Genomic DNA, 27650 nt, shown 5'->3' with positions numbered 1-27650 from the left:
AGTAGTTCGAGAATTGGAATCTGCGGAAATGAAATTTGCTGAGCCAGTGGTGGTATTTTTCCTCTTGCAATCAATGCCAAAGTCCTACAACCAGTTGATAACTGTATTGGAAACGTTACCAGTAGAACAGTGCTCTATGGAATTCGTCAAAACGAGGCTGCTTAATGAAGATGTCAAGCGGCAACACAGTGGTGAACAGCTGGAACCTGGTACGGCGTTTGCTGGTAAAGGTGGAAAATTCACTTTTAAATGTCACGCCTGTGGAAAACCTGGTCACAAACGAGCAAACTGTCCAGAAAACAAACCGGAACAATTTTCGGGATAGGTGACAAGGAATATTAAGTGAATACTCGAAAATTGGAAACACCAGTAGTGATAAATGTGGCAAAATCTGGAGTTTCACTAACGAGCAGCTTTGTCGGTGAAGTTAAAATGGTTGCAGCTGTTGGAAATAGGAAACTGAATTGCACTGTTCACAATGTTTTGTATGTACCTGGTTTATTCGCCAATTTATTTCCGGTAAAACAAATCGCAGAAAAAGGAATGGAAGTTGTATTCAGTCGAAATAGTGCACGCGTTATGAGAGGCTCAGAATTAGTTTGTACAGCTAGTCGTAAGGGCCGATTATATGAACTTGACGTGGAAGCTAAACGTACCAATTTGGCTATGATTGGAAAATCGGAAGAAAAAATGTCTTTGTGGCACCGACGGTATGGACATATAGGAAATGCTGGTCTGCAGAAGTTAGTTCGTTGCAACATGGTGAAGGGCATCGATATTGGAGCAGATATTTCATTGGATTCGAAAGTTTGTGAGTCTTGTATGAAAGGAAAGCAAACGCGATTGTCGTTCAAAGAAGTTGATCAACCCCGTTCTACTCGTCCTCTCGATTTGATTCACACAGATGTATGTGGTCCGTTCACGCCTGCTTCCTGGAATGGCTACAAGGTGTTTGTGAGTTTTATTGACGACTACACGCATTTTACCGCAATTTACCCACTGAAAGCAAAGAGTGATGTACTGGAAGCTTTTAGAAAGTATGCAGCAATGGCCACCGCACATTTTGGAACAAAAATTGCTAGGTTGAGAAGCGACAATGGAGGAGAATATATCAACGAAGAATTCATCGCATATTGTGAAAATGCAGGAATTACCATGGAACCGACTGTACCATATACGCCACAACAGAATGGCGTTGCAGAAAGGATGAACAGGACAATAATGGAGCGCTCGAGGGCGATGCTTGATGATGCCGGATTTAAAAGGTCCATGTTGAATGAAACTGTAATGGCTGCTGTTTATCTTACTAATCGTAGTCCATCGGCTGCACTGCAGGAGTCTGAAACACCATATGAAATGTGGTTCGGGCACAAACCAACTGTGTCAAAGCTACGAGTGTTTGGAAGTAAGGTATTCAGTCATATTCCAAAGGAAAAACGATCCAAACTTGAAGCCAAAAGTCAGATCTGCTACTTGGTTGGTTACGGAATAAATGGATATCGGCTTTGGAATCCAGCTCAGCGGAAAAAACATAATATCTCGAGACGTGATAATAGAGGAAACTAAACCAAAGGTTACTCATTGTCAAGATATGTATACAGATGATCATTTGGTAACAGATCAATTATCGTTGAACGAGAACAATCAAAATCCAGATCCTGGAAACGCCGAACAGCAGATACAAGACGCTGAAGATAAACCCGATGTTGATATGGATGAAAGTGATGTAGAAAAGCCTGTTACGATTAGACGCAGCTTGCGTGAACGTAGGCCTCCAGATCGTTTGGCGTATTTCGATACATGTGTATTTCGATACAGAAACGCGACGATTGGCTGTTATGGAAAGCTGCTATAGACGAAGAAATGTGTTCATCGGAGAAAAACAATACCTGGGATCTCGTAGATTTTCCAGCAAATAAAAGAATAGTTCCGTGTAAGTGGGTGTTCAAAATTCATTTTGTGCTGTTCAAAAATAAAACTAAAAAAATAATAAATAATTATAAATTTGGATTGGGAATTTTTTTTTTGTTGATACAAAGTGTTTACAGGATGAAATAATCAACCAATAAAGAATTCATCCTAAAAACTACTGTTTCTTGAGAAAATGAGATATTTGAATAGATGTAACATGGTCAATGCTTCGTCGCCCATACCGCAGCGGGCTTTTATTAGCAACTAGCTGAATGTTCCCGGATTTGCTCGTGTTAAAATTTCTGCTTTTTCTATAGTTTCCTATATTTTTATATATTTTTGGCCAACCTCTCATTTCAAATATTTATTTCTATTTCAGTTACAAACTTGTGCATATGCCACATTTTTCGTTTCTCCATCAGGAGCTAAAATTAATAAAATAATTATCATAATATATAATGTTGACGAACTGCACGAAGAGCATCGAACAGAATATAGAAGCATTTACCTTCGATTCCTTCGCAAAAAGTAAATGCTTGTCTGATCGTCATTTCTTTTTATTTCTTTTTTTTCTTCATTCATATACTCTTCTCAACAGTTTCAAATATTGTTTTTCTAAGAATTTTAAAGTTATTCACTAATTTGAAACCAAGTTTTGCGATGTGAATGAAAATTGAAGTATAAATCTGCATGTTATTTTTGTTGTTTTTGAGTTTCGAAATTATGTTCTTCGTAATCATATCACTAGATTCATTCATTGAAGTTTTTCAAACACTGTTAAATTTTTCCAGTGTTGTATGTGGAACTCATACCACAAGAGATCAAAATAATGGTCGCAGAGGTACAAATCTTACAAAAAATTGGACCGTAATGAAGTATAGGTACTCATAAATGCAAAAACATAATTATGCAGCGACACGTCCATACATAGATGCAGATGCAACCTGAGACGCTAAGCAAAAAATAAATTTCAAATCCAAATTAGTGTAGGTAACGTCTTCGGCAGTTTTACTTCGGCAGGTTTTTCCATAAAACTGCGGCAGAAAACCGGCCGAAGAAAACCACTGCCGGAGACGTTCGATACCCTATATCTTCGATTACTTTTCAGTTTTTAAATAGTACAGAGAGAATGACTTGCGTTTTTTCGCGGACAATCATCATTACTTCCCCAAGATATGATTTTAAGAATTTTGTGGTTGGAAAAGTAGGTTCAAAGTCCACGAGTCACCACTGGTTTGTATAAATCCGAAAAAAAAATAGAAATACCGGTTTTTTACCGGTTTTTATTTTTATGAATACCGAAATACCGGTTTTTCAAAAAGTCGGTTATACCGACCACCCTACTGAAATCCAAACTATTACCTCGACCCACAATTAACATGTAATCTTATCAAAACATAAAACATCAACTGTAAAAACAGTAACAAAGTGAAGAATCGAGGCTAACGACCCGACTGTGGGTCCAGCGGAAGTACAAAAGCTTTGCTGCTGTTCCGTTGCACGACTGGAGGCAATTAAAAAGTTTTAATTAGTCCAGCATGTATGCACCCAGGACATACACCGGTTGCAGCAGAAAGTTTCGTTAGTCACAGTTTTCACTCAATTTCGATTGATTACCAACTCCCGAGATAGTAATTGCAAAGTTTGCGCTGTTAAGCTGGTGCTGGACTTGTCTATAAATTGATTATGATCACGAGAAACAGCGCAAAACGGCACTTGGAATGAAGGAAAAAAAATTCCCTTCCGAAGGTTGCACTTCAGCGCTTCGGAAACTTTTCAACGTCGATTATGGCACCATCTGCGATTGTTATTGTGATGAAAAATATTAATTCAGCGTCCAAGTTGTTCAATTGCAGGGACATTTAGACATTAAGTTGTTTTCCCTATATTCGAAAAGTTTTCAAATCGTTTCGATACACAGAGTAGAAAATGTGCAGTTGAACATCATCAGGCTGAAACAACTGACCGCAATATCTAACCATTGTTATTCGAGTTCGCATTATAATTATATTAAATCCCGTTCCGTTCTCGTCCGTATGAGGGCAAAGCCGACCACAGTCTCACTGAATTCCAGCATGGAAAATCTAGTTAAAATATTTCAAACAGCAGCAGAATTATCTAGACAGGATGTCCTTGCAACAAAAATTTTGCCAAAGGTCAATGTGAAGTAAACTCAGACGATGGTCCGCATATTCCTGGGACAATAGATTATCTCGGAAACCACATTAGTCAGCCTCGAGTGGGGAGAAAATTTGGCGTCGCCTGGGGCACCGTCCCACTGGCAACCTTACTTGCTTGTTTCTGGTTTGTACGTTTAAGGAAATTCACTTCAAGGACATTAAATAAAGTGGCCGCTGTTTTCGGTATTCTTATTTAATTTTCTTGATGCGCCCAAAAATTTCAAAGTTTCACAACTTCATCTTGGGACCTATTATTTTTATTCCACGCGAAGAAACAAAATGTTTTTGTGTATCTACTTCCAAAAAACTTTTGTTTCGTGGCTCCCTGTTGCTGTGCTGCATTAAGAATACATTCTGTGCAGAGAAATTGTTGAAAACGGCACAAACGAAAGTCAGATGTGAACGAAAACCAAAAAAAGAGAAAAAAATAGACAAGCTCGTTAGTAAGCTTGTTAATATTTCACTTGAGAGAGGACACCGGTGCCTCGTTTGGTGCCGCCGGCTCCCGACCAAAACCAAGGTCGCGAAAAAACCTCACTCACTCGTCCCCTATACCCTCCACTGGCTGCTCTCCGTAAGAATATGTCACCCGTTGCAACCCTCGTACGACTCTTCCGCGAAACATGGGTTTATTCAATTTACTGCCTCCGGAGGAAGCGGTTCGGGTGAGTTAGCTTCATCCCCGACATGCCATGGCAGGTTGCGCTACCGTCAATCAAAGATGATGTGTGCCGCCCCCGGATGACACGCAACATTTAATCGCTCCGTTCCTTGGCGGGCAAACGAAGGAAACCTCGATGTGGAATGGGGATGCAGAGAAAGATGACAGGTGGATAGGCTCTGAAGCCTGTCGAAGGGTTATAATATTTTTACCTGTTTCCAGATGGATAGAGTTGATGACGGTCCGGGCCGACTAATAAGTTTGACGGTTCATAATAGTGTTTTGTGTCGTTGTTACAGACCGACATTGTGGAATAATTTGAAATATCATATTATGATCCCCTTTTCTTTGTGTGATAAAGATATGCTACGATAATAACCCTTTTTGATTTTTAACAACGTTGGCGAATGTAACTTGTCAGAATTGTCATGAATCTAATATTTTTTCAGAGTCTTTGAAAGTTGAAAAGTAATCATAATTTAAATAAACATTAGGAAATATATACATATTTTAATGCATTTCCAGATCTTTAGAAAATAGAATTCAATTTTGAAGCTTGAAACTTTTTTCTCTCCAACTATCATATTTCACTTTACGAAATATTTGTTTCTTGTCTTACGACTACACGTGCTTGCAAAGCAAGTAAAATGTTTACCTTTTCCTGACGGGACTAGAGCCCGCAATCTCCGATGTTTCAATCTTAGATTTTTAACTTTTAAACTTAAACTTTCTGCTCTCAACCTACAGTTCTGCCACATATTTATTTTAGATTTGTATTTTTTATTGTGGATGTAAAATTTTCGTGAAATTCGTGATCTGCAGTTTTGTTTTACTTTCTCTGTATCGATTATCCGGAGACTCGATTATCCGGAACTATTTTAAAATTTCACCATTAGGGATAGCCCTTTCAGCACATTTATTACCATTTAAGTCCTTTCTGGCATATTTGGGACATGTCCAACTTAAGTGAAACCAATCAGAGTGTCATTTTTTTCTGCTTCTTGAGAATTTACACCTTTTTTCCACAGAAATGCTTTCTGGTTACGCCACTGCATCATTCAAATAACATAACGAAAGAAAATAATTGTGGTATGTTAGTTTAAGGCAAATTTGTAAGAAAAAAATGGTGATTCGATTATCCGGAAAAGTCGACTTACCGGAGTGAAAAAAGTTTCGATGCTCTTTCTTTTTCTAATTTATCTTTCGTCTTTTTCATGTCTTGCGTTTCTTTTTCCTCGTTTTCACTTCTCCATTTTTTATTTTCTTTTTTTATTTTTCACCGTTTACCTTAATGGTTTTAACATTCCTTTTTCAACTCTTTAATTTTTTATTTTATAATTCAAATTTTCTTCTTCTTTATAATTTGTAATCCTGCGTTCTTCATTTCACACTTTCACTTTTTTTCGTTTGGTTGTTTGTTTTTCTTTCAACATTTTATTGTTTTTATTTTATTTGTTTTCCCACTTCTACATTTTTTTTTGCTTGTTTTTATTACTACAGTTGATTTTCTTTTCTTTCCATTTTTAACCTTTTTTCCAGTCGCCGTTTCGTATTCTACAAACGATAAGCTTTTTCCTTTTGCCTTTCGTTTTTAACATCTACCTCTCTGTATCCTTGATTTTGTTACTCTCTTTTTTCTCCTTTTTTCTTTCTACCTTTGCATTCAAATGTGGCCACATTTCTTTTTAGTTAATTCTTTTGTTGTTTTTTTCATCTAATTCTCTTATTCTTGACCATTCCTTTTATTTGCCTTTTTAAGTTTTCGTCATGCTTGTCATTCTCCTCAGTATGTGAAAGGAGAGGAGAAAAAATTCACCGCGCACTTCCCTTCCAGTTTGCGCCTGCGTGTAGCAAATGCTTTCATCACACTGCTTCTTTCTACACTCCAAAGTGTCTCAACCAGCTTACAGAGAGACAAACACACTTCCAGCTCACCCCACATCTGATAGAAACAAGAGGGGTGAATCACTCTACAGAGAAATTGCAGAAGTGCACAACAGTGTCCACTGGCGAGTAGTCCGGAAGGTAAAAAAAAACCTCCTCGTGTAGCTACACTGCGAAAACGAATTCCACCAGGCTGAATTCGACCGGCACGAGCGGCACGGGTAACGCAGTCTATTTTTTTCCCCAATCTCTTTTCCTCTTCTGCCATGCTCAAGAAACCAACTGTGAAACGCACCGCAGATAGCTCTGCAGTGTATTTATTGTGCGTGATGTCCACACGTGTGAGAAAGTACACCATAGTTCATTGTCTCGCAAGAGAGAGATTTTAGATTTCACCGCAGTGCGTTCAGGTAGCTCAACAGATGAAAATCGTTTGTCGCTCTCTTCTAGCATGAACCTTGATTTGCTCTTTAGTGTGACGGCAGTTGTTTCCGCAGTGCAAGATGTTCTCCTGCACTCTAGAGGTTTTCCGAGGAGAAAAGACAAGCATGGTTTTCGTTTCACGTTTCCGCATTGTTTGGGTATCATTGTTTTAACTTCTGTTTCTTTTTCCTTTTTTTTTTTTATTTTTTCCACTATATTTTTTCTTTCTTCACTTTTTTTAGTTTCGCTGTTTTGCATTTTATTCTTTCTCATATCTTACGTTGCTCTTTCCCCGTTTCTATTTTTCATTTTTTTCTTCTTTTACCCCTTTCTTTCCTTTGTCGTTTCGCATTTTGAAATTTACCGTTTAGTTTTATGCTTTCACCATTTTTTTATTTTTTTTTATTCCAATTTCCTTCTCCATTTTTCAATTTTTTTCTTCTGCCTTGGACCTGGAATTTCTTTTCTTTGTTTTTCGTGTCACCTTTCCCTCTTTCCAACTTCTTTGGTTTCTCTTAGGTTATTTCTCTTCTTTTTCGTTTTCTTCGTTTGGCCGCTTTTATCTGCATTTCTTTTGTTTTTTTCTCTTATGATTTTTCCATTCCTTTTCTCTTCCGTTGTGGGTTTTACCTTCTCGGATATTTCTGTGAGCTTTTTCCTATCTACTGTTTCATTTCCTTCTTTCAATTTCTCCAATATTTTCATTCTTACTTTTGCTTTTTTCCGTTTTCTTGTTTTGCATTCTATATTTTACCTCAGGTCTATGGGTTTCCACCATTTCTACTCATTTTTTCCACTCCCTTTTTTTAATATATGACTAGCTGACCCGGCAAACTTCGTACCGCCGCCTTGAGTTTTATGGACTGTTGTATTGCAAAAACTGAAATATCTAACTGCTGCTAAAAAAACATACCTACGATATGTTTCGGCTCCTGTTAAAATTCTACGTTTTTATTTCATTGAACATTATAAAGCACCTTTCAACCATAATCAAATCATTTCAATACATTTCTGAAATTAAACAGTCATTCTTTTAAATAGTCTGAAGGAAATTATTACATTATTTTTGCAATTATTCAAAAGCTTGGCTCAATGCAAATATAGTAATACCCTTCTGCCTGGCCAATCTCACTGGAACAGATTTTATAAAAAACTTCAGAATTCTAAATAATTCAAGCTTAAAATTCGGAATATACGAAACATGTGAAAAAGGTCAAGGCGGTCCTAGCCGCTAAATTCTATATATTCCACAATGTCGGGGTCAGGGTCACGTGATTAAGCGACATAGAGCTGACCATGTGAGAAGCATGCATACTCGGAGTTTACGTCACAAATTTTCAGTGACTGTCCTTGGGTTTTATCAATAGTCATCGCGAATGCGCGACGCACGAGAAATTGCAGACGTTTAAAATTTAGCGGCAAATCGGTAGGAGTAATCGAGATACGCGGGATTATTACGACCTCTCCTTTGTAGTTTCCTGTCAGAATTGTCGCTTCAAGGATATTTGCCATCGGGTAGTGGCAGCAATGCATCTGTTCGGTGGTAAATTTGACCTTGAATCTATAAAGTAGTAGTATTTGAAAATATTTGGTTAGCATTTTTCTCTCAATTGAGTGTTTAAGTTACTATACTTTATTTTTCTTTTGTTCAAGGCTCGTTTGAAGACTATGGAAACTAAGTGTGTAACTGACGATTCTGAGATATATGGGGTGTCGAACGTCGTGCATTTCGAGCTCGTCTTGTTCTTAACCGATCAACTTCCCTTCGGGACTCGTATATTTCCTGACTTTTTAATATTCTACCTTCAGTGTTGCGGAGCCTGACACTTTTATTGACCTGCTACTACTCGTGTCTTAACTCGCAAAACTGGAACAAAAACAACGAATTTAATTTTAATTCAACGACATGTTAAGTATTTGAACATTCCACTTACAACAACTTCATCTGAACAGAAAAAACACTTCGACCACAGCCGAAATCTGTCAAAGTCAACTGGAAGATATGCAAGAATCAGTTTGATCATGTAGATTAGGGAACATTCCTTTTATAAAACACCCTTAGCGGCATCTTCGTTAGGAAGCATTCCCACTACATGTGGAAGGAAATTAATCGAAACCAACTGAAACCAGTATGAATACTCCTCAGAATTTTTGCAAAAACACATTATTATTTTTAATCTATTATGTTTATTACGTACCGACAGTGTCTTCTTTTTCTTGAAAAACAGTCACAGTACAAATTAACAGAAACCGACGTTGAATTTAAGTGGCATCAACAGAAACCAATACGAAAATCGCATAGAACTATTTCATAAAATATTAAAAAAATGAAGGCTATCGTTTGGGTACGCCCCGGTGATGAAACCTTCTTTTCCGATCAAAGGCAACAAAAAATCGTTACTCACTAAAACTCACAGAAAACCTCTCCGAATCTCAGAAGGGCGGGAAATATCAAGGGTTGGTTTTCAACGTTTTATAACTTTTCCAGTTTATTTTCAGTATTGCCATGGCATAGTGACAATATGGTTTTGTCCTGAACAAAAATTCTCGCAAAACCTGATGGCCAACCATTTTTCGGGTTTTTTTTTTCAAACATACATGAATCAAACATACAGAAGATTCCAATATTATTTTTCTTCTACCTTCTGCATTCCGCCTTTTGTTTTGGCAGTTTATGTTTTGTTTTTAACCTTTTGTTTCTCATCTACTTTTTCGTTTTCCTTCATTAAGCTTCGATTCTGTTTTCGTATTTTGCTGTACATGTTTCAATCATTTTTCATTTCTTTTCTTATTTTTTTTTTTGTTTGGTTTCATTTTCATCTTCTTTTCTTTTCTACTATCGTTGTCTATTTCTTTTTTATTTTTGATTAGTTTTATTTCTACAATTTTTTTTCTTCCTTCTATGTTCTATTTCTTCAACCGATTTGCAAAATAAATGGTGAGCTTTTCATCTTTTGTCTTTCACGTTATTTTTTTAATTCTTTGTGTAAAAGGTGAATTTTCTTCTCTACCTTTTGGGTTTTGCCATTCTGCTTTTGCTTTTCAACATTTTTCTTTTTCTGTGTTTTTTTTTCTTTAATTATATTCTCTTATTCTCCCAAACGGTCTCGAGGTACGACGCTGGCCTAACAAACCAGTCGTCGTAGGTTCGAGTCTCGGCTCGGTAAAGACTGTTAGTGTCAGTAGGATCGTAGCGCAAGCCCCGTAATTGTCCTGTGCTGCGAAGTCTGTGTATAATAAAACAGAAGGTCGAGTTCCGAATCGGGATGTAGCACCAAGGCCTTGCTTTGCTCATATTCTCTTATTCTTTTTTTTCGTCTACTCTCTTTACTTCATTTTATTTCATTTGTTTTTTATATTTTCCTCTTTTCATTATTTTTAATTTCTTTGCTTTGTTTTTTGTTTCATCTATTTCTGTATTACTCTTCTTTTATTTTTTTTTATTTCCTATTTGTATTTTGCGAGTTGTAAGATTTTTACATTTTGACTCTCACTGCTGTTCAACTTCTTCGGGTTCCTTTCTTTTTATCTCTTTCCCCATCTTTTAAATTTTGTCGTTTTACTATATCCTATCGCCGTATTTCTTTTTCCGAACTTTTTATTATATTTTTCCTATACACTTAGGTCGCTCTTGACACGTTTTTTACGCGGGTTTTTTTTACGCTGCTTCTTTTTAGGCGGATTCCAGAGTTTACACGGTTTTTATTTACGCAGATTCCGGATTTTACGCGCTTTTTTTACGCGGCGGGTATCCCGCGGAAAAAGCGACTTTGGTGTAATTCTATTCTATTATTCTTTTTCTATTCTTCAACATTTTCGTTAAACTTATACCGGCATTTCGGTTATTTTCTCCCTATCTTCTGTTTTTGCCCTCTTTGAATTTTTACAATATTTTGATTGTTTCTTCAAGTTTTTCTCGTTTTGCTGTTTTGAACTTTGCATTTTACCTTTGGTCTTTATGCTTTCCCTATTCGCTTTTCATCTCTTGATTTTTTTTTATTCCTTTTATTTTTTCCTACCTTCTGCATTTCGCCTTTTATCTTTGGCCTTTTGTTCTCTGCCTCTTGTTTTTCATCTACTTTTTCATCTACTTTTTCATCTACATTTTCATCTACTTTTCCTTTGAATTTTCCTATATTTATCTAAGCATTTTTCATTTCTTTTCAGGTTTCTTTTTTGTTTTTTAACCTTGTACTGTTTTTCTTTAGTTTTTTCTCTTGCTTGTTTTCAAATCTCCAATTATTTTTTTTCTTCTTTACAACCTATTCCTCCTACCGTTTTGTATTTTGCAAATGGTTACCTTTTAACCTTTTTCTTTTTCCGTTTTCTCCACTTTTTTGTTTTCCTTCATCTTATGTTTCGGTGAAAATCGTAAATTTTTCTACCTACCTTTTGGATTTTGCCATTTTGTTTTTTTTTTCTTTTGGATACTTTTCTTTTTCTTTACCTTTTTTGTCTTTTTTTCTTAGTTCTATTCTTTCATTCTTTTTTCGTTCCCTTTCGTTTTTCATTTTTCGTTTCATCTTTTCTTATTTTCGATTTTCTTTCCATGTCTTCGGTTGTAATCGGTAATTGTTCTTCTAATTTTTTCTTTTTTCTTTTCTTTTTTTTTGCCATTCTACTTTTGGCCCCGCGTGTTTTGTCCTTTGCCTTCTGCCTCTTTTTTCTACCGTTTCGTTTTCTTCTATTTCAATTATCCTAATTTTCCTTCTTTTTTACCCCACCTTTTTCTGCTTTTACATTCTATTGTTTACCCTTTTTCCCGTAGCTTTTCTTATTCATTCCTCTTTTTTTTTCACCTTTTCCTTCTTTCCCGTTATTTTTGTTCATGTTTTGCATCTGTTACATTGTTCTTTTTTTCTCCAATCTTTTGCTTCCTTTTTTACCTCATTTCGTTTTGCAATTTTCCATTTTTATTTCCCACTACCTCGTGGCTTATGGCATTTTTTATCCTTTTCCTTTTACATCTGCTATGTGAGTGCGTGGCAATATTTCACAGAAGGCGCCAGTTTCTTGGGAAAAGGCTCATAGAGCCTTCGGAAATACAGGCTAGTTCTCCGCAAACAGTTTTAGGGTTTATAAGTAAAATAATACCAGATTGGAATAATGCCTTTATTTAAGATGTTGTCAACTAAAAAATGTAGTGGTAAATATCTTTCAAAAAGGTATACAGCAAAAGAGGACACACCACAATAGATCTTAATACTGGTCGCAGTGGTAATATGTCCCCAACAGAGAAAAAAAATCATTTTCCTATCGTGCGCATTTTTCTTGTTTCAATTACCCATTCTTTTCCTGCATTTTTTCTTATTTTCTGCCTTGTTTAATTTTTGCCTTTCGCTTATTATTATTTTATTTTTTTCGTTTTTTTTTTCTACCATTCGTTTTCCTATTTTATATTACTCCAACTTCCTTTTGATTCTTTTGTACCTTTTCGCCTTCTACTTTTTGCATTTTTTCAAACATAACTGATACTCCTTCATTTGGTTTTATTTTATTTCTGGAATTTTTTCTTCTTCTTTAAGCTCACACTTTTTTCATTAAAACTGATTTTAACCTGAACTGAAACTGAAGTAAATTAACCTGAAATTAAACTGCAACTAAAAATTTAAACAGAAGCTGAGCTGAAACTGTATTGAAACTTAACAAAAACTGGACTGAAACTGATGTGAAATTAAACTGTAACTGAACTAAAACTGAGATGAAATTAAACTGTAGCTGAACTGTAACTAAACCAGAACTGAATTATAACTGAACTGCAACTGCACTGTAACTAAACTGTAATTATAATTGTTATCGAAACCGAACTGAAATTAGTCTGTAACTGAGCTAAAACTGAACTGAAATTGAGCTGCAAGAACGAAAACTAAACTGAAACTCTGCTGTAATTGAGCTGCTACTGAATGAAAACTAAACTGTAACTTAGTCGCAACCCAACTAAAATTTAACTAAAACTGAGCTGAAATTAGACTGTAACAGAGCTTCAACTGAACTAAAGCTTAACTGAGCTGTAAGTGAGCTAAAACTAAACTGAAACTGAAAAGAAACTGAACTTACACTGTACTACAACTGAACTGTATCTGAACTATAACTAAAATGGAACAGAACTGAAATCAAACTGTAACTGGGCTGTAGTAGCACTGAAAATGGCCTAAAACTAACTTAATCCGAAGTGGAATAGAAATGAAATTGAAGTAAAACTAAACTGAATTTAGACTGTAACTGAGCTGTAACTGAACTAAAACTAACCTGAAAAAGAACTTAAAACTGAACTGTAACTGAAATGTAACTGAATTGTAACTGACACTGAACTAAAATTATACTGTAATTTAACTGAATTATAACTGAACTAAAGCTTAACTGAAACGGAACTGAAACTGAACTGAAACAGAACTAAAACTCAACCGAATACAAAGTGAAATTAAACGGAAATTGAACTTGAAGTAAACTGAAATTGAACTGAAACTGTACTGAAACTACACTGAAGCTGAACTGAAACAGAACTGTAACTAAACAGCTACCAAACTGATACAAACATGTTCTGAAACTGAACTACAACTAAAGTGAAATTAACCCGAAAAAGAATAACAACTGAACTGTTACTGAATTGTAACTGAGCTGAACCAGGAACTGAACTGAAATTAAACTTCAACTGAGCAGTAACTGAACTAAAACTAAACTGTAACTGAACTGAAACTAACCCAAAAAAAACTTGATTGTAACAGAAATGTAACTAAACTGTTTCTGAACTAACTTTGAACTAAAATCAGCCTGAACCTGAGCTTAAACGGAAATGAAACTGAGCTGAATTTTAACTAAAACTGAACTGAAATTTAAATGAAACTCAACTGAACTAAAACTGAATTGTAACTGAACTGAAATTAAACAGAAACTGACCTAAAAATATTGAAAATTAACTATCACTGAATTGTAATTGAAATGTAACTGAAATGTAACTGAAATGTAACTAAACTGTAACTGACACTGAACTAAAATTATACTGTAACTGAGCTAAAGGGGAACTAAAACTGAATTGAATTTTAACTTAAACTGGTCTGAAATTAAAATGAAACTAAAGTGAAACTGAGCTGTAACTGAAAACTGAAGTGAAATTTAACTGTAGCTGACAGGACACTGACAACTTTGAAACTGAACTGAAACTGGTCTACAACTGAATTAAAATAAACTGAAACCAAATTGAAATTGAAATTTCTCAACGTGTTAAAATTTCACAAAATTTAACCAGCAAAAAAATTTTGGCGAAAAACCTTTTACAGGGAATAAAAATCATGAAACTGTACTTGTCAGGTTTATGGAAATTTTCCGCCTTTTGTTTGTTTGTAACTGAACTACAACTGAACTTAAGCTGAACAAAAATTAAACTGTGACTAGCTTGCAACTGAACTGAAACTGAGCTAATGCTAGAATGAAAATGAACCGCAACTTAATAAAACAGAACATTAATCAGAAACATCAGAATAAAACCGAAAATTAACTAAATTATAACTGAAACTGAACCAAGAAAACTAACATCTAACAAGCAAATTTAACAACATTTTATCTTCGGAAACGTTTTTGATATTCGGAGAGTTTAAGGGATCAAATTCTCTGTCTGTCTGTTGCAGGGGAACTAGTACACGCAAGGTTACAGAGACCGCTTTGATAAGCAGATCGTGAGTGCGAATCTTGTTGCAGGCCATTTTCGATTATCAAAAGAACTCAAGCATAGGTTCATTCTCAGGCTACTCGTCACCACCACCTGTTTGCTTTCTCACGATGTGGTAGAGAACATTTATATGATTCTAAGATAACGTTGCTCTCACATCGACAGAACTGCGATACACATACCCATCGCTCGATTTTTATAATGAAATAACTTGTGTGAACATTACCTACGTCTCAGGGGTTGGGCGCTCTCGCATTCGATAGAATTAGTAGCGCGATACATACACTATGATGGCATCACTTATCAAGGTGAATCCTGATCCAACGTTTACACTTCCCTACTAACGAAAAAATTTCCCTTCATTGATATATCCAATCAGTCAAGCTAAGCTGAGCTAAAATTCTGTTTCTGCCTAGGCAACATCCATCAAATACGTTACGCAAAAAAATCTATTATTGGACAAAAACAATTCGAAAAGTGTATGATGGAGCATATCGTAACGGAAATAAGTTCCAAAGATATTATTCTTAATGGTGATATGAGACGTAGAAAAAGCATGAACCGATACTGAACGCAAAATTTGGTGATTTGGGTATAATGTAAGCATTTTTGGAATTGCTTGTGACATGGAAAAATAAAATGTACATAAAAACTCTCGAAATGTTTACAAACAAAAATGCAAGAAATATTCAAGCAATTTTCAAGAAAATTAACAGTGCAGGTCTTGTCTCCTTCCTTGTACCATTTTTTGTTTACAACATTTATTTGACTTTTACACAATTAGTCAAAATAAATTCAACTTACCGTGCGATTATTTCACCTGAAATAATAATTCAAGCAACACCAACACCAGACTTACCTAAAAGAGAAAAGGAAAACAAAAGTTTTAGATCAATCAAATCAATGAACTAATGACATCATTCAAGTTAAGACACTGCTGTAATCTGGAAAATCCCTAAATCGTGTCAAGTTTCCCCCCACAAAACGATTTTCCTTACCACAGCAGTTCGATCGGTTTCTGTTGGATAATAAGCATAACGATTTCTATCATCGTTCTTCGGAGCAACACGTCGCTTAAGCAGAATAACGCCGGGTCCCCTAGTAACTGACTTCATAAACATCCCGTTATAACCCATTCACAACCTTTTGTCGATGGTACAAACTTTTTCTATCTTTCTGTTGCCACCCATTGACCCGCCGTTGTTTGATGAAGAACCAAAATGTTAAAAAAAATGCGCCGTACAGGGAGGGCGTTAGCGCGTCAAGTGTCGCCGGTGGCCGAGTGCGAGAAAGTGTAGCTCAAATATTTGAACAAGACTGCGGTAATAATCGACGACAAATGGGGTTTCTTGTTCTAGCTTGCGGGCAAATACGATCCGCCTAGTGTCTCTCTTTCTCTCTCACTGGTGGGCCTGGGGCACTGGGGCACGACAAACGATCGGAACAGTTGTAAACTTGTACAATGTTTGCTGTGCATCGAACGAGCATTCGGAGGCGGAGTGTCGCCACGCCGGGGCTGACTTCGTTTATCACTCGTTCTAAGGTCGTTTGTGCGGTTTGAGTTTGTGCTCCATCACGGGGGACGACATTTACGGTTATGGGTTTTGGAGCTGATGGTCTCGGAGACAAATACAACTACAGTACTTTACTGAAAGTTTGCTTTTACGTTCAAAAATCAATGGTTTTGTCAATATTTCGTTGATGATTAGGCGTCTCCATCGTTGTGTATAATTCACGCGAACGCATGGTACTTTATTGCTCAATTAACGACTAGCCGGAATTGGCGACAATTTCCACCAATTCGTGAAATTTTATTCGTAATTTGATGTAAACTAATTAGGTCAGCGACGTATCACACACATAAATCTCAAATCAACCATTAAAAAGTAATGGTACAACCATTAAAAATTTTCTTGATAGAGTGGAACCATAAAACTTCTCAACATATTACTTCTTATCTAGGTAGTTTCGAGGGTTATCTGTAATAAATGTCACATGGAATCAAGTTTGTTACTTATAATTGCCTGCCGTACCTAAACCGTACTCAAAATAAATTATGTGACAAATTCACCAATTCGTCGCTTCAGTCGCCATTCCTTAGTTTTCATCATGGTATAAAGTAAGCTATTAATTCTTCATTCTTCATTCTTCATTAACAAGTCGGTATAAATTTTATTTGTAAATAGAACAAAATTTTAACATTTACAGGAGTAAAATATAAAAAGAGCGGAGATTTTAAAACAGGCTTAGAAATGCGATTGTCTAAGAAAGAAAATAAAAAAAAATTGACAAAATATACATCGCACAAACAAATCAAAAGTTTAAAAAACGTCAAGACTGTGAAAATACTGAAAATGTTAAATCAAAAATATCAAAAATAATAAAAATCAATTTGAATAAACTAAACAGGACCGGTTTCCCCCTTCCGCTTACCTTGGAATCTGCAGCGCGATCTCGTCCAGACTGTCGGACGGACTCATCGGGGTCTTCTCGAAGAGCCGCGACGGCCCAAGCGTCAGGTGGCTGATGCCGGAATTGCAGGATGCCCCGCGGAAGACTTTGGCGCCGCGACGCTGCCGCTGTCGCTGCTGCTGCTGCTGTTGGGCCTTTTTGCGCTTCTTGTTCGCTTCCTCGCGCTGGAGGTTGTGCAGCCGGAAGAAGAATAGCGACATACTGGTCTTTTGATGATGGTTTTGTTTTCGTTCGTATTTTTCCGGGTGGTACCATGGAAGCAAAAATTTATTTCATTTGGATCGGGAGTTTCCGGGCTGTGGTTTTTATGTAAGCGAAAAAATCTACCGTTCAAGCGCTTTCAGGTGATTATGCGGGTGAATTAGAGATATGATACAAGCTGTAAAGCATTTCACAAGCAACATGCAAAGAATTGTTTTTGTACGAAACGAAGCAGAACTTGAAAAGAACAGGACATGAAACAAATTCACAGATTGCCGCCAGCATTACGCTGCTATGTATTATTTCTTAACGGCTGTGCTTGTTAAAGCTGGAAAAAAGGTTATGAATACAATACTACCGGATTATTATCAGATTATTTTCCTGGAAGGAACGATTCATCATTTCGTGACTAGAAACAGTGCTCAATCCGCGAGGAAATATTTCCTAAACAGGGATAATTTTCACTCTAACTAAAAGCACGATAAAAATTTATTTATTGCTCCTGTGCCCAACCAAGCTAAGGTCCACTTCTCTCCCATAAATTGAAATAAACGCTCGACAATCTTGACAGCTCTGTTCAGCCGGTTTCCAGTTTCTACTGTGATTGGAGGTACCGGAAACCTTCTCCACTCGCTGCGTAATGGAGTGTTATACTCCGAATTATTTTGCCCCATTAAAATATGCTGACGTTTCGCGTGTTTTAGCCTTCAGGATTGGAGTGAAGGGAGGTCTGCTGAGCAAACTGGGTCAATTGATAGCGGGTTGTAACACGTGTGCTTCAGGGAAAAAGGTGCCAAGGACGAAGAAAGATTATTTCCGTTTCCTCCTCACAAACCCAGGCAAGAAGCGGCAGTGACAGAATAACATGTAAAAGTTAGGCTTTTCATTTTTTATTATTACTGATTCGTCTGTAAAAAGCTGTCTGTTGGATGTCGAATTTGGCTGAGCCCAAAAACGTCTCAGACTTAGGATAAAGTAAGTAACTGTTCTAGAACACAGGTTTAAGTTCACATTTTATTGTTTTGAGGATTTCAGAACGAACAAAAGTTTATTCGAAAACGCGAAATCTGTGATCTGTTCCTCTTTTTGTGGGTAGCAGAAGCGTTTGATCTATCGTACACCGAGGGAACAAAGCTCCCACCGGGTTTGTGTCTACCTTTTTTTCTGATTAAACATTGTATCGCAACTCGACACAACAAATGAACTGTTCCATTGACGAAGTGTTTATTCCGCTTCATCTGAAACGGGGCTGAACTCTACACCACCGAGGCGTGACGCCGGTTTTCCACCCGATAGGCGTCGCTCCCAGCGATGAAAAGGGTGGGTCTGGGGTTAATTTCATCATATTGTGTCAAAGCAAGCACTCCAACCGTGATTTTAAGAATCTCGCTTCGATTTACCTTCCCGGAAATGGTCGATCGTAAATTGAGCGATAATAATGTATTTTCGCTTCGTGGCACGAAAAAGCCTAATGATTGCCATCACCATCGGTAGTCGACCGAATTTCTACTCTATCGCTTTTCGCACGTCTGCTCAAAACGTCGAGAGTGTTTTATGGGGTAAAACTCGTCTCCACATGTTGTGCGACTATTTGAAAGCAATCTGCACAATTCGCTTGAACCAACCGGTGAAAAGACCGTGGAAAGCGATGATGATACTAATCTTTTGAAAAGCTTTTCTTTCTGGTTGGTCTATTCTATTTTGAAATTGGGCATGATCGCATCTCCGTTAGTTAAAGTATACTGAAAGGATTTGACAATTTCTTGCTTTTGGATTATATTTTATGTAAGCGTCTCATTTTTAGCTCAGCTCGTTGCTGTTATTGAATGACATGAACCAGAATTCGATGAATTCTAGAAACTGTGATTCTGTAACCTTTTTTAGAGCTTTGAGCTAATAACAAACTGAGCGATTAAAGCACCATCTGCTGGCGAATGGACAAGTGCCCATGCAAAATATTGTTTTAATATTTTTCAAACTCAATATTGTGAGTGTTTGATTTAATGAAATTTGCGTACACGTTTGAGAATTGATTTCACGCGCACCTTAGGGGAGGGGGGAATGTCTTTTGATGGTGGGTTGGATTTTTGAAATTCGCAAATTTTCAACATTATGAATTTTCATCGAACACTTTAATAACCCAATTTGAATTAACTTTTTTTCAAAATAATTTACATGCATTAAAACCACCAACCAACCGAAAACCGCAAAGTGGCCTTTTAACGAAAAAATTGCGCTCCTGCGATTGTGCCCAATATAATTATTGAAAATATCAGCCCAATACGTTTTGGATTAATTAGTTGCTCAATGAAACAGCAAGATTCTCAAGTTTGTCTCGCAGTGACTTGCTTTTGCTGCCTCTGCTTCTGATCCGTGCCTCATTTTCAATTGAAAAGCCGTCCAGTGATAGGGACTCTGTTAATCTTCGTTTTAAATCGAAAATCACTTGTTTTGTTTTCGAGCACTTTGTGAGTCACGTGAAAACTACTCGAATGCTCTTGTAATGGTTTCGACAGCCGAGGAGCTCGAGAAGAAAAGAAAATATTTTCAATTGAATGTAAAGCTTAGCACCATCACTACCACCTGAAGAATTTCAATTAAAATGATTTTGAGCGTAGTCCAGAGATTGTTTGTTATGCAATCGAGAGTGATCGCAAGTGGTAAGTTCGAAGCATTGGAGTAGCCTTCCGAGGAAGGCTTTATTAAAAAAGGTAGGTTGTTATGAGTGATGAATGCGGGAGAATATTAGAAAGAGAACAGGGGAGAGCAACGTGGAAGATTGAACATTTTCTTGCTATCGTTAGCGACACTGCTTACCGTGCAACGCACGTGATGTTGAAATTAGCGGTAAAATCGAGAGCAGCATTCGAATTCTTGTTATTACCAAAGAATAGACTTTTCGAATTTCCTTTAGCGGTAGGGCTCCAAAGTTTTGTCTTCTCGAAGAAAGTTGCTATCCAAAATTCTAGCTCAAACGTGCAGCAACCTCTTCCTTAGAACGAGATATAGTCACAAAATTCCATTCCTACAAACAGACACACCTTCATGCAACCTCCTGTTGCAGTATATTCTCTCGATATATCTTCGCCAGAATAAAGATGATGATGATGGTGATGATGGTGGTCCCACCTCATACCCCTACATCGGTTTGAGCTGGACGATTTATCTATATGAGATATTTTTAAAAACATGCAATGTAACCAGTTGGCAAACAAATAACGGACTGGTTATTAATTTCAGACATAGTAACCCTTCAAATGAATACCAATAATTAAAAAAAAAAAAATTGACGGATTTCCAATCCAAGGCTCATCCAGAACGTTTCCAACCCGAAAATTATCTGGACTTGATTAGGAATTGAACCTAATGTTTAAGAGCGTGCACTAATCAGAATTGGTTCTAGATTACGATCTAGAACTACGAGAGAGATCCAATGATGCTATAGTTCTCGATAACGAGCTCTACAGATCACAGGCAAACTCAAGCCTTTTCAGTTTTCGCTCCAAACCCTATTTTAAATTGTGAAAACAGATGAATTGTTAAAAAGAAAGTGAAATACTTTAGAAAATATTACAAGCCAAAAAGCAATTTGTCAACCCGATATGCTTTTTGTTTCCATTTCAGGGGTTTAAACCTGATGTACTCATATCAAGATTGTCTATGTCAGTCTCCGCGCGCGTGACTCAAACATGTGTAGCCGACTCTTTTTTTTTACTCTACTATTTAATATTAAAAAAACTAATTCCTAGTAGCAGATCACAGTCTGCCGCATCGTGTGCTGTTACCGAACCTATTCTTTTGCGATCTTTTATTGACGGTGGGAGCTCACGGGCTCCCGCCAGAGGCGAGTATTCCGTTAATTCTTTTGCGCCGCCTGTGCTGTATGGCTCGTCTTTTCAGAAAACTGTCCGTGATGCGTCCATCGTTAGTATATACTACCGGAACGTACGCGGATTGAGGACGAAAGTTGACGACATCTTTCTGGCGACCACCGACTGCAGCTTCGATGTAATTATGCTGACCGAGACGGGATTGGACGATAATATTCTTTCACCACAGTTATTCGGCAACGCTTTCAACGTTTTTCGATGCGATCGAAGTCCACTCAACAGCAACAAACGTTCTTTCGGCGGTGTTCTGATTGCTGTCGCACGGCATCACGCTAGCGTTGTGTTTGAGTCTATACACGGAAGATGTTTGGAACAGGTATGCGTAAGAGCCACTATGAATGGATTGAAGTTTTTGCTATGTGTTATATATATTCCCCCTGACAAGAGTAACGACAGTACCATTGTTGATGCACACATCGCTTCCCTACGAGATTTTTTGCGAGCAGCGCAGTCGATAGCATCATGATGGTATGTGGGGATTATAACCAACCGCGTATTGTATGGGACAACTACAATGGTGTCATTAAGCACAATGAATCCACGCAACTATCGAACGCAAGTGCTACTCTTATTGACGGTATGGATTTTTTAAACTTGAACCAAGGAAATTTAACTCGGAATCAACTTGGACGCATGCTCGATTTGGTATTTTACACCTCTGGTTGCGAAATCTTCGTTGATGAGAGTGTTGCCCCGATGCTACCCGTTGATGTACACCATCCCCCCCTGACAATTTCTACTACTAACTTGTATAATGCGATTGGCTGTTCTAGTGACACACCCGTGGGGCGGGAATTAAACTACAGAAGAATCGATTTTGAAGCTTTTAATGCTTTTATTTCAAACATTGACTGGCCAGCACTGTTGAACAGTAACGATGTGGACTTGATGGCAGCAAACTTCTGCTCAGTTGTTGGTTCATGGCTTAGAGAAAATTTACCATTTGTGAAACAGCCTTCCACTCCAGCTTGGAGTAATCACAGCTTAAGAGTTTTAAAGCGTAAACGAAACGCATGCCTGCGCAGGCTTCGCCGTTTGCGGTCTTACGAATCTAAACAAAATTTTAAACGCTCAAGTGAAGAATATCGGCGGTTAAACTCTAGTCTTTACAAATCATATGCTCTGGGAGTTCAAACAGACTTGCGCAGAAATCCGAAAAAATTTTGGAATTTCGTTAATTCAAAACGGAAAAGTCGCTCAACTCCTTCGGACGTCTATTTGGAGGAAATGGTATCCTGCTCGGACTCTGACTCTTGTGAGCTTTTTGCGAAGTTTTTCTCTTCAGTATTTGCCACGGATTGTGCCTCAAATGACGATGCTCGGCGTGCTGCGACTAATGTGCCAGCCGACCTTGTTAATCTTGACATTTTTGAAGTCACACATGACATGATTACTATCGCCGCTAAGAAACTTAAATGTTCGTACACTGTTGGTCCCGACGGAATACCGGCCGTTCTTTTGTGCCGTTGTATTGATATTCTGGCTGCTCCACTTTGCACAATTTTCACCCAATCTTTGACTCAAGGGAAGTTTCCTGAGGTATGGAAGCACTCCTATATGTTTCCGGTTTTTAAAAGTAGTGATCGACGAAATGTCAAAAACTACCGTGGAATAACTAATCTGTCAGCTGCGTCTAAATTGTTCGAGATCATTGTAAGCTCTATTGTATTGAATTGCACACGCAACTACATTTCTTCGGACCAGCATGGTTTTGTTCCTGGGCGATCTGTAACAACAAATCTGATGGATTTCACGTCGAATTGTATTTCTGAACTCGAACGAAACGTACAGGTTGACGTTATTTACACTGACCTCAAAGCTGCCTTCGACCGAATTGATCATCGAATACTGCTGAACAAAATTTCCCGTCTTGGTGCTTCATCACGGTTCGTTAAATGGCTTGAATCATTCCTGTGTAATAGAATTTTGCAAGTTAAGCTTGGATCAGGTGTATCGTCTGCGTTCACGAACAAGTCTGGCGTACCACAGGGTAGTAACCTAGGACCGCTTCTTTTCATTATATTCTTCAATGACGTTGCTGATGCACTTGGGATTGGTTGCAGATTAGTTTACGCCGATGATTTAAAAATTTACTTGACGATTCGCACCATCGAGGATTGTTATCATCTACAATCACTTTTAAATACCTTTGTGACGTGGTGTAAACTAAACTCGCTAATTCTAAGTATTGCTAAATGTGAAGTGATAACCTTTCACCGCATTGAACGGCCAATACTTTTTGATTATGCTGTCGACGGAGAAGTGCTGCGCAGAGTAGATTACGTCAACGACCTTGGAGTTATACTTGACAGAAAGCTGACCTTCGATAGTCACCGTACTGCAATTATTTCGAAAGCAAGTCGGCAATTAGGATTCATCGCAAAAATTGGACGTGACTTCAAGGATCCCCATTGTCTAAAAGCTTTATACTGCTCACTTGTACGACCCCTAGTAGAAAACGTAAGTGTGGCACCAGCTTTCATGGAACCTGCACCTCGAGCGTATACAGAGACGTTTCGTCCGATTGGCCCTGAAAGAACTACCTTGGCGTGATCCTACGAATCTGCCACCCTACCCGGATCGTTTCCGCCTGCTTGGACTAGACACTCTAGAGCACCGCCACAAAGTACAACAGGCTGTATGCATTGCCAAGATTCTAAACGCTGAACTGGATTCCCCGAAATTCAACGTATGCTGAGGCCCTCTTCGATGCTTTTGAACCAATTCCATCGCACGAACTATGGTTATTATGAACCTGTTGCCTTTTGTGTGAGAACATTCACGAGTGTCGAGCATCTTTTTGATTTTGGTGTGCCTAGTCATATTTTTAAACGTAGGTTAACTAATTGTAGTTACTTTTAATGATTATCCTTTTTCATTAAGACTTTATGTCAGATGATGCACTTAGAAATAAACAAACAAACAAATAAACAAATATTATATAACTATATTCAAACAAAAAATCCATCATCATCAATGAACATAATAACTTAATGTACCAAATAAATTTAAAAAAAATATTTCAATTTTACAATCTTCTTTATAAATTTACAAAAAATCTATGCTGTCTACAAAACAGACTTTATGTGTGAAATACAAAGCTGTTTAAACTCTGCCATTGTTGCTGCACGTTTTACTTGCCTGGGCATCGAATTGAAAAAGTTTATTCCTTTGTACAACAGAGAGTTCTGTGATCTTCCAAAAAGAAAATTTGGTGTTCTGGCATCTTCCGCGTTTCTAGTGTTGTACCTGTGCAAATCTCTTCCTCTATCAATCCGGTCACACAAATATCGAGGCAACATATTATTAAAAATTTTATATAGAAACACCATTGTCAAAAAATATACTTTTTGCTTCACAGAAAGCCATCGCAATGCGTCCAGCATAAAACTCGAGGAAGTGTATCTATTACATTTCAATATTAATCGCATGATTCTATTTTGTAAACGTTGCAATCTCAATGTTTGCGTATTGTTTGCCAGGAATAAAATGGATGAGCAGAAATCTATATGTGGTGAAATAATTGACTTGTACAACTGAATTTTACTTCTAATAGTCAATTCATCCTTTAACCGGCACAAGACACCGTATTTTCTGGTCATTTTTTTGATGACATTATAAATGTGAGACTTAAAAGTTAATCTGTCATCAATGATTACTCCAAGATACTTTATTTCATTTACGCGATCAATCGTCTCACCATCAATTTCAATATTTACGTCTAGTCTGGAGTTGGCTGAAGAAATTATCAAGTACTTTGTCTTACTAATGTTTAACTTTAGTTGCTTAAATTTTAACCAATTCGCTAGATAATGTAAATCTTGGTTTAGAAGTGCTACAACATCAAGCGGATGCTTCGCTGCAATGAACAGAACAGTGGCATCAGCGAATAAATTAATATCACAGAACCGTAAAACTCGCTTCATGTCATTAACGTAAATAATGAATAAAATGGGCCCTAGAATACTTCCTTGCGGTACACCAAGCGTATTAGCAATGGAATCCGAATCAAAATCGTTAAAACGAGTCTTCTGAGTTCTAGCACACAAATAGCTTTCAAACTTTCCCTACGATACCAAAGCGCTCCAATGTTTGTAACAATAAGGACCTAGAAATTGTTTCAAAAGCGCGTTTTAGATCCAAAAACACCGCAAAAATAGTTTCTTTAGCCTCGATTTTTTCTTTCCATTTTGCTAACACCAGATTCAAAGCAGACTCACAAGAGTGACCCTCTCGATAACCTGATTGCTCTGGGATTAGCAAGTTATTACTATTTAAATAATTCATCAGCTGGCCTTTTACAACAAGTTCTAATATTTTCTCCAATGTGTGCAACATGTTAATGGGACGGAACTCTTCGGCTTTATCCGTCCCAGTAATTTTGGGGATAGGAACCACAAGAGATTCCTTCCAAACTTCAGGCACGTGCCCTGTTTGTAAAGATTCGTTAACAAGATCCAGCAGGTCGTGTCCAATTACATGAAAGCAATCTTGTATTACTTTTGCGTTGACATTGTCGATACCAGCCGATGTCTTCAAAGAGAAACAAATATCTTTCAACTCTGCAAAAGTAATAGGATGAAAACCATCAAATCTACAGTTATTATGGATCGGCTGTATTATCTCGTCAGGTTCATTGACCACATCAATACTTTGATTGATCGATTGAACACTATCAACGAAATAATTGTTGAATTTCTCTGCTATTACTCGCGCTGATTGTTCTCTCAAACCATCAAATGTTATGGATTGCGGAAAACGATCTTTATTTTTCATTAATGTTTTTAATATTTTCCATAACTCTTTGCTGTTTTTTTGATGTTGATCGATCTTCCTCTGTATATAGTCACAACGGGCCTTTTTTAAGGCGCGTGAATATAAATTACGCGCGACAGTGTACCTATTCCAATCATTGTTATCGTTACTTCGGCAAAATTGTTTGTACTTTTTATCTCTTTTCCGTTTTAAACGTAAAAGATCCAAAGAGTACCAGCTGTTCGATTTATCCGATTCAATGTATTTTTCAAAAACTAGACTACTGGTAGACTCTTTCAGCGTATTGGTGAGAACAGCTGCTTTATTGTTCAAATCACCAGTTACTGGGAGAAAATCCAAGCTTCTCAAAACAAGCTGAGACAATGCCTGCTTTGAATATCTATTCCAGCACTTAATTTTTACCTTTTCATCACGGTTTCGATCATTCTTTATCAAAATACAAATTGTCTCATGGTCTGAAATTTTACAATCGGCCTCTGTAACAGAATGAACGTTGTCAAAATTGGCAAACACGTGATCAATTAATGTACGCGAATGTCTGGAAATTCTCGTAAATTCTGAAACCGTTTGTGTTAAATTGTAAAAGTAAGCTAACTGCTTCAATTGATTCGAACTTGGATCATTTAACCAATCAATATTGAAATCACCAGCAATGACATTTAATTTGTTTAAATCAACGAAGTTATCCCACCAGTTGTCTAATATTTCTAAAAAACGCTGGTTACTTGAACTAGGGGAGTGATATAAAAGTCCGAAGTTTCCAATCGTCATGCCTCCTTCAACTGAAATTCCAAGGAACCAATGGTTTTCAACAGATTCGTTTGATAGAATGTTGAATGTTACTACTTACTCCTTGGCGTAAATAGCAACCCCACCAGTATGTCTGGAATGCGAAAGGCAAAAAGCAACTTTGTATCCCGGAAAACTGTACTGATCAAATGCATCAGCATCTACTATATGAGTTTCGGTTATAAATACTAACATTGGACGTTTTGTTTCCACAAGATGCCGCAAAGCAACATAATTTGTAGAAAAACCAGCAATATTCAGATATAATATTTCTAACTTCCTCTCACATTGCGATTCTTTAAGCTGCTATTTACTAAAAAACATGTTGCTTTTTCTTTTTTCGAACAGTCTCCGATAAACCGGACACTGTGAACTAGAAGCTGGATGTTTAACGTCCAAATTCATTTTCAATTCTTTATTTGACTTTAAACAATTCACGCAGTTAAATTCAGTTGAAGAGCAATCAGATGTCTTGTGTTGCCCGCTACATTTGGAACATGTTTCAGGATTAACACACTCCGTGCTTTTATGGCCAAATTCTCCACATTTAAAACAACGCAAAACATTAATGGCCTCTTGTACAGGACACTTATCCCACCCAATGCTTAAGTATCCTTGTCAACTTTAACAATTACATTATATTTATTATATTTGAAGCGAGTATTTTCGTACTCCGCAATAACTTTCACTTCATTGACGTTGATGTCATTTTGACTTTTTAACAGGTCAATGAAGTCTTCAGAGGAATACCGATCACTCAATCCCACAATTTTCAACTTTGGTTTCGGAATTGTGGA

The 27650-nt window shown here is 37.2% G+C and overlaps 1 protein-coding gene across 14 annotated transcripts in view; it reads right to left on the bottom strand.

Annotated features, from left to right (window-relative positions):
• The window catches only part of LOC129721272 (potassium channel subfamily T member 2), a 705817-nt gene that overhangs the window by 250291 nt on the left and 427876 nt on the right, over positions 1–27650 (bottom strand). For 2 of the 14 annotated variants that reach the window (XM_055673635.1, XM_055673636.1), the window contains exon 3: positions 17159–17403. The exons of 10 other annotated variants lie outside the window; for them this stretch is intronic. In XM_055673635.1, coding sequence (XP_055529610.1) covers positions 17159–17403 — 245 coding nt within the window. The remainder of the gene's footprint in view (positions 1–17158; positions 17404–27650) is intronic. 2 more of the 14 variants (XM_055673637.1, XM_055673638.1) reach the window with 1 other exon arrangement.

Source organism: Wyeomyia smithii, chromosome 2 (assembly GCF_029784165.1).
Source record: "Wyeomyia smithii strain HCP4-BCI-WySm-NY-G18 chromosome 2, ASM2978416v1, whole genome shotgun sequence".
Classification (NCBI taxonomy): domain Eukaryota; kingdom Metazoa; phylum Arthropoda; class Insecta; order Diptera; family Culicidae; genus Wyeomyia; species Wyeomyia smithii.
Note: the sequence above shows the minus strand (reverse complement) of the source record. Positions and strands in the feature narration are given on the sequence as shown.